Genomic DNA, 8461 nt, shown 5'->3' with positions numbered 1-8461 from the left:
TGGGTTCTAAGGGCCCTCCCAGCTCTGACCTCCCAGGTTCTAAGGGCCCTCCCAGCTCCGACATCCTGGGTTCTAAGGGCCCTCCCAGCTCTGACCTCCCAGGTTCTAAGGGCCCTCCCTGCTCTGACCTCCTGGGTTCTAAGGGCCCTCCCAGCTCTGACCTCCTAGGTTCTAAGGGCCCTCCCAGCTCTGACCTCCCGGGTCCTAAGGGCCCTCCCAGCTCTGACCTCCCAGGTCCTAAGGGCCCTCCCAGCTCTGACCTCCCAGGTTCTAAGGGCCCTCCCAGCTCCGACATCCTGGGTTCTAAGGGCCCTCCCAGCTCTGACCTCCCAGGTTCTAAGGGCCCTCCCTGCTCTGACCTCCTGGGTTCTAAGGGCCCTCCCAGCTCTGACCTCCTAGGTTCTAAGGGCCCTCCCAGCTCTGACCTCCCGGGTCCTAAGGGCCCTCCCAGCTCTGACCTCCCGGGTCCTAAGGGCCCTCCCAGCTCTGACCTCCTGGGTTCTAAGGGTCCTCCCGGCTCTGACCTCCTGGGTTCTAAGGGTCCTCCCGGCTCTGACCTCCCGGGTTCTAAGGGTCCTCCCAGCTCTGACCTCCTGGGTTCTAAGGGTCCTCCCGGCTCTGACCTCCTGGGTTCTAAGGGCCCTCCCAGCTCTGACCTCCCAGGTTCTAAGGGCCCTCCCAGCTCCGACATCCTGGGTTCTAAGGGCCCTCCCAGCTCTGACCTCCCAGGTTCTAAGGGCCCTCCCAGCTCTGACCTCCTGGGTTCTAAGGGCCCTCCCAGCTCTGACATCCCGGGTTCTAAGGGCCCTCCCAGCTCTGACCTCCCGGGTTCTAAGGGCCCTCCCAGCTCTGACCTCCTGGGTTCTAAGGGCCCTCCCAGCTCTGACATCCCGGGTTCTAAGGGCCCTCCCAGCTCTGCCCTCCCGGGTTCTAAGGGCCCTCCCAGCTCTGACCTCCTAGGTTCTAAGGGCCCTCCCAGCTCTGACATCCCGGGTTCTAAGGGCCCTCCCAGCTCTGACGTCCTGGGTTCTAAGGGCCCTCCCAGCTCTGACGTCCTGGGTTCTAAGGGCCCTCCCAGCTCTGATATTCTATGTTCAAAGGGCCCTCCTCAACCGTTCTGACCATCATTCCCCTTCCAAAGATCCTTCCGTTATGAAAAGCAATTTGGGACTACACTCCCAAGGCTATGTAGCTGTAGATATGCTTTAACCCACCCTTAAATCTATATCCCCGAAGTAATCAAAGAAAAGTAATCAAAAACACTGATAGTAACTCTTGTGATGGCAAAGAACTGAAAAGGGAAGGGGGCCATTAATTAGGTAGTGACTCAACAAGGATGTGAAGTGATGCAATATTCTTGTGCTATGAGAAAAGAGGAAAGAGAGGGTTTCAGAAAACCCTTGGAAGGAAGACTTTTGTGAACTGATGCAAAGTGAAATGAGAAGAACCAGGAGAACAATGTATGCAGTAACAACAATACTGCAAACACAAATTTGAAAGACTTAAAAAAAAAGTTGGATCAATTTAGTAAGTGACCACCATTCTGAAGGACTTAGGATGAAACAAGCTTAAGAGCAAGTGAGGCAGACACATACATATGCGAATATGTTATGTATAAATTTATCATGACTACTGAAGGACATTTTCCCTTGACTTACACGTTTAAATTTTTAATTATTTTTTGAAATTATGTAGACAAAAGGGGCAGCTGGGTGGCGTGGTGGATGAAGCACCAGCCCTGAATTCAGGAGGACCTGAGTTCAAATCCGGTCTCAGACACTTAACACTTCCTGGCTGTGTGACCCTGGGCGAGTCACTTAGCCCCAACTGTCTCAGCCAAAAAAAAAAAAATTATATAGACCAAACAGAGTCCTTGAGGGTAGAGTTATCATTGCTAGGTTGCTGAGTGCTACTATGGATAAAGACTCCAAAAGCAGGGCTCTTTCCTACCAATGAACCTTTGACTTTGTCTGAATAAGCCCTTTGCTGAACTGAATTGAGAAGAAAATCCTGGAGAAGTGGGGAGGGTAAGAATGGGGCAAAGAGTTGTCTTTCAGAGTTTGATTCCAGAGGATTTCCATTAGTTTTTCTTTGGCCCTAGAGAGCAGAACGTGAGCCCAAGAGAGTTGCCAAGGGGACGATTTGGGCCCGATATCTAACTTTCCTAGCAGGCTGTCCAGAGCAGTAACAGGCCTGGGGGCCTGCGGGCAAAGGCAGGATGGGCACTTGGGCAGTGTGTTGTAGGGAGGGCCTCTTGTTCACATGAAAGCCAGGGTGGGGGGGGGGGGGCGGCCCCCACAGCTCAGAGAGCCCGGGAGCCTGTGGATGTGAGGGCGGGTGACTGTGACTGACTGTCCTGTGTCCACCCTGCAGACACCAAGCTGGGACCGGAAGTGTTCTGGTTTGATTTTGGGAGCGAAGCCACAACATCCAGTCCCAGCGAGAGCTACTACATCCTGCGTCCCGAGGTGGTGGAAAGTTACATGTATATGTGGCGCCTGACTCATGATCCCAAGTACCGTCAATGGGGTTGGGAAGTTGTGGAGGTAAGGACAGAGCTGGAGCTGAGGGCTCACAGAGCCCCTCCCCCCACTCCCCCCGACTCCCCTACTCCCCCCATCCCAACCTGGGAGTATCCCCATGAAAAAGAAACGGGCGATCTTGCTGCTCCCTTCTGTGACTTTACAAAGACTTCTGAAATATAAATAAAAATTGCATTCTATAACTTTTATATAATATAAACAAAAGCTCACAGATGAATGTATATTCAAATAATGAATTATTTATATTTATTGATTGTTAAATTCATAATGAAAAAAGGAAAAAAATTAAAGATAAGGAGAGAATAAAGGAAGCTATACATTGGTGGGAGAAGAGCATATTCTACTATTCTCCACACTGATTGATCATCTCTTCACATAGGAAGGAGTATTTATTAAGTATACCAGGCACTATGGTAAATCCATTTTGTAGTTGAGGAAACTAAAGTAAACCAAAACTGAGTGGTGTGCTTAGCATCACCCAGCTAGCAAGTGTTTGGGGTCATATTGGAACTCGAGTTTTCCTCACCACAAGCCTACCATTCTCTCCTCTCTCTGTCTGCCTCAGAGCTGGCATGTGCCGGCTTGAGGATCAGGAGCTCTGCTGTTTCTGGGCTGATTGGCCTTGGATCATTCCCCTTCTCAGAACCCCAGTTTCCTCATCTGTAAAACATATAATTCTTGCCTCATTGGGCCATGAATTAAGCACTTTGGAAACCTTAAAGTACTACAGAAATGATAGTTGTTATTCTTTCCATTGAGAGACCTGGTAATTAAAGTGGGGGAAATTATGCTGAATGGGTATCCAGAACTCTAGGAGCAGACTTCTGTCCTGACATTTGGGCAACCCTGGCCTTTCAACAACTATGTGCTTTCTTGAGCCTCACTTTCACTTTCTATGAAATGGGGACAATAATATTCACCCTTTAAATATCATAAGATAAGGAGGAAAATGCTTTGTAAACCTTGCTAAAGCACTATAGGAATTTGGGATTATTATTTTTGTCATCATTGCCGCCATCATCATCATCATCATCATCACCATGATTATTTATTAAGCAAAATCTTCCTGGCCTATGACTCAACCAGAACGGGGATCCATATCAAAATTAGTACAATTTTATGGGTAGCATCCCCTGAAGTCATGGAAGTAGGATAAGCTGATCTTGTTTGAGACCACAGCTCTCATTTCTGTAGTTCTCAGTTTTATTTGCATTACCTCATTGCTAGGTCCAGAGAAGGGTGACTGCATGGTGAAGGAACTTGAGAATCAATTAAAGGAATCATTCATGATTAGCCTGAGAAAGAGAAGGTGGAGGTGGGGAATAATGATTTTCTTCTAGCATTTAAAAGACTGTTATATGGAGGAGGAATTTCTTTTTTGGACCCAAAGGCCCACATGTTGTTTCTACCTGCAAAATGTCAGTTCCTCGAAGGCTAACATTGTTTTACTTTTGTCTTTGTATTTCTGATACCCAGCCTAATGTCTGACAAACAGTAAACCCTTCATAAATGTGTGATCAATTAATCCTATCAGACAAAGAAAGCCTGGCCAGGAAATACTGAAACATAGATAATTTTAAGTGTTCAGTCATAGACATGTAAAAATATGGCAGAAAGAGGTGAGAAAAGGGAGCAGGAAGAGCAGACCTTATATAATAAACTAAGGCGGTTATTGGTGGAAGTGAGAAGAGCAGCAAGAATGAGAAAGCAGGTAACTTTTCCTACCTTTTGAAATTGGAAAGGAGGGGACAGCTAACTATCTGGTTTTTGGTGGGTTTGGATTTTCCTTGAATGAAAAGGTCAGTTCAGATAAACATCTACTCTCTGGGAACCTCAGTTTCCCCTTCTGTAAAAATGAAACTAAAGTATCTCTAAGGATCCTTAGAACTCTAGAGTGCTCTACAAACTTAAAGTGCTGTGTGAATGTCTGATACCTTCACCATCTTCATCTTTATCATCTGCCTCATCATTGAAGAAATTTTTCTGATCAAAGAAATAACTTATCTAGAGCTGACCACTATCACAAGGTCCTACTCAAGGCTTTCACTCTCTATTACTTGCAAACTCCTAATATTCCCTTCCTTTTTTCCTAGGCTCTAGAAAAATACTGTCGGACAGAAACAGGCTTCTCCGGGATCCGAAATGTTTATACTATGTTTCCTGAGCATGATAACATGCAACAGAGTTTTTTCCTGGCAGAGACACTAAAGTAAGTCTGGGCCTTCCGGAAGATGCTCCTTCCTTCTCTCTAAGAAGAACCAAAGGGGATGGTTGGGGTTTGGGGCAAATTACAGAGTCTCAAAAGAATAACTAGAGTAAGACCACAAGCACTTTGATACTCCCCTACTCCCTTCCCCCGGGTGCTGATCTGGCTCTAATGATTAAAACCAACTCAACTTAGCAGGAACAAGTGGTTAAAATGAATGTATCTCCGTCCTCCACACCCCAGATGAATTTCTCCAGCGCGAACCTAGTTCTCATCCTTCCTGCTGTGTCTTTCCCAGGAGCAGACATGGGGCTCTGGGCTTCTTAGGGTGTCTGTTTTCCTGCAGGGAGATGATGTCCCAGGATCCTTTCACTCCTTCCACCCTCCTGTCTTGTGTCCTCAGGCATCTCTTTCCCAAATTTGAGGTCCCCTTCCTATGGCAGAAGTGCTAGTTATGATTGGGCCCTCTTCTCCCCTCTCTTTCCCCCTACATTATACTAGAAGTAAAATTAGATTGAAATGAATACCCAGAACAGTCTTAAAGGAGGAAAAGTAACCCGGAGGCATCTGTGTTGGGACTCTGAAAGGAGAATGGGATTTTGCCTTAGTGATCACTTTGTTAGGGAACAAGCCCGAAAGAAGGGATTTTTGGGTCAGTTGTGTGTGTGTATGTGTGTGTGTGTGTGTGTGTGTGTGTGTGTGTGTGTGTGTGTGTGTGTGTGTGTGTGTCTGTGTCTGTGTATCTGTGTCTATGTTTATATTGTGTGTGTGTGTGTGTGACCCAGGTAAGTGTCTGAAATGAGTTGAACAAGAGTTCCCAACACCAAGTCCAAGAACCTGAGGCTAGATTGCCTCTAAGTTCCCTTCCAACTATTGGGATTTCATGATTTTATAATTAAAATTTTATTTTAAGAAAGTAAATCTCTTAGAATGGAATGGGGAGCCTAGAGGTTGGGAGAAGATGAGGTCAGTAATCCCAGGGTGAGACGAGAAGCCCCTAGCCTAGGAAACAGCTGTGAGAAGATTGACTTTGGGGGTCCTGGTGGTCTTTAATTCTAGCCTGTATAGAAGGCTCTGGCCCCCAGTGTTCTGCCTAGAGAAAATACAGTGGAGAGCAGTGGCAAGGGGACCTGGGAGATACAGTTTCTATCTTTCAGAAGAGTTGGGCCCCTTCCCCGTGACCATAAGCTCCCCATATGTTCAGCCCTGAGCCCATGAATAGTGATCCTCCTTTACTCCTGGACAACAGTTTCCAGCTTAGTTCCACACCCCTGAGCTGTGTGCCTGCCTCTGACTCCCACCCACCACGCTGGTCCAGCCAGGTCAGCCTCCATGGCCGGCAGGACCAGGGGCTTTGTTGCACTCACTGCTCCGAGGTGAACAACTAACCAGCTCTTCTCATCGCTCCCGCTGTGTGCAGGTACCTCTATTTGCTGTTCTCTGAAGATGATCTCCTCTCCTTGGAAGACTGGGTGTTCAACACAGAAGCCCACCCACTGCCAGTGGGCCACATCCACAGTCCAGCCAGAGCCCACTAGCCCCTGCCTCTGGACAGCCTCCAGCTTGGCTGCCAGGGTCTGGACATCCCCACCCACAGGAGCTGATTTTCAAGGAAGAGTTGGGCCCTCGCTCCTGACTCGGACGGACATCGGGTGGGACAAATTTCCTGGACAGACACCTTCTTTTCCTCTATGAGGAACCACGCCGACCTCGAGGCGAGACCTTGGTCAAAGGCCATCCAGTACGCAGACCACGGACATTCCTTTCTACAGAGAATTTCTATGAAACCCACAGACTCCCGGGGCCAGAGGGAGGAGAAGGCAACTAGGAGAGAGGGCCCTTCTCCCTCCCCTCCCATTCTGTCTTGTTTTGCCTTTTTTTCTATGCAGTTGGATTTTATTCCCATTTATAATCACTGTTTTCAATATGATGTGCTTTCTTTTGTAAAGTCAACATGATAAACTGAGTCAGCCACTCTCTTTTCCCATCTCGGCCCCATTTTATATATTTTCTGTGCTTTTTTCCCACCATTTATCATTAATTTCCATTCGTGTGACCTGACTCTTGGATCGAGGGAGAGAGGCTGCCTGTGCTACTCAAGGTGAACCAGAGTATTGTCCATCACCGGCCCTCTTCCCTGCTACCATGAACCAGAATCAATGATCTCGTGAAACACGGACCACGGGTGGGTCGATCATCCGGCATCGAGGCCCAGGGAACCCCATGCTATGTTATTGTCTGCAATAAAGATTGATTTAAGAAATGCTTTTAGCATGTGTGTGATCAGTGACCTCCAAGGACATTATTTTTTTGACATCCTGTGGCGGCAGGGAGGTAAACCTGGGATTCTCAAGGTCACTCTGAGACCAGCCCTCGTGCAATGTGCCACATGCCCCTCTGCAAAAGAAGTAGGTTTTTGAAGAGCACGTTGGGGGGTCCTTTTTTAGGGAGAAGTGCCGAGCCCCAAAGGGTATAAGGAGTTCCAAAGTGTAGAAGACAAGGAGAAAGATCCTGGGAGAGACAGCCATGGCAGATCCTGTAAGAGGGACCGTCTTAGTGGAGATGGGGAATGACTGAACAAAATATGGCATCTGGGTATAAATTGTATTGTTCCACTCTAAGAAATGACCAATGAAAAAAATTCCAAGAAACTGGGGAAAATTGGTATGAAATAATGCAGAGGGAAGAAGCAGAACTAGAAGGACAGAGATTGCAATTATGTAAATAATAACAAGAGCTCACATTTAAATTGTGCTTATTATGTGCCATCTCATTTGATTCTCACAATAACTGTAGGAGGAGGGTGCTATTATTATCCCCCATTTTACAAAGAAATAAGGCAAATGGAGAGCAAGCCACCCAGCCAGTAAATGTCTAAGGCTGGATTGAACTCTGGTCTTCCTGACTATTTAGTGACTCACTGCTACCTAGATTTATTTTTTATTCAGTTGATTCAGTCATACCCAACTGTTTATGGCCCTTTATTTAGGGTTTTCTTGGCAAAAATACCAGAGTGTTTTGCTATTTCCTTCTCCGTTCCACTTAGCATATGAGGAAACTGAGGCAAATGAGCTCAAGTGACTTGTTTATGATCACATAGCTAATAAATGTAAGACTGGATTTAAATTCAGATTTTCCTGACTCCAGGCCTGGTGTTTTATCCATTGCTCCACTTAGCTACCCCCCAAAACTTTGTAGTAGGAGGAAAGACCACAATAAAATGTGGCCAGTCTCTAAATACAATGATTAGTATAGAAATGGAGAAACACGCTTTTAACCCCTAGACATGTAATCCCATGAATCTTGCTCTCAGTAGAGAGGTGAGGGAATATGATGCAGAATGGGCGATATGCTTTGTGACAGTGTGCTGCTCCTGCTACCGAATGACCTTCAGAAAGTCCCCCTTGCGCCCAATGTCCTTTATAAAATAAGCAGGTCAATGTTTTCTAAGGCCCATTTTACTTCTAAGATCCCAGAATTTAGAGTAAGTCCTTTCTAGCCCTAACAACTCATGACTTCATGTTGCTGATGGAGGACAAAGAAGAATCAGCACTACTCTTGGACTGAGGGCAAAGCAAGGGAATTTTTCTTTCTTTTCTTTTTCTTTCTTTTCCTTCTTTCCTTCCTCTCTCTCTCTCTCTTTATTTTCTTTCTTTTCTCTCTCTTTCTTTATTTTCTTTCTTTTCTCTCTCTCTTTCTTTCTCTGTCTTTC

At 46.5% G+C, this 8461-nt stretch overlaps 1 protein-coding gene across 1 annotated transcript in view; it reads left to right on the top strand.

Moving 5' to 3' along the window:
* MAN1C1 (mannosidase alpha class 1C member 1) overlaps positions 1 to 7012 on the top strand; it is a 218617-nt gene extending 211605 nt beyond the window's left edge. Inside the window, 3 exon segments of the mRNA XM_074305793.1 lie at positions 2374 to 2546; positions 4637 to 4752; positions 6170 to 7012. Coding sequence (XP_074161894.1) covers positions 2374 to 2546; positions 4637 to 4752; positions 6170 to 6287 — 407 coding nt within the window. The 3' untranslated portion in view covers positions 6288 to 7012.
* Positions 7013 to 8461: the final 1449 nt, after the last annotated feature.

The sequence above is a fragment of the Sminthopsis crassicaudata genome, chromosome 3 (assembly GCF_048593235.1).
Source record: "Sminthopsis crassicaudata isolate SCR6 chromosome 3, ASM4859323v1, whole genome shotgun sequence".
NCBI classification, from domain to species: Eukaryota; Metazoa; Chordata; class Mammalia; order Dasyuromorphia; family Dasyuridae; genus Sminthopsis; species Sminthopsis crassicaudata.
Note: the sequence above shows the minus strand (reverse complement) of the source record. Positions and strands in the feature narration are given on the sequence as shown.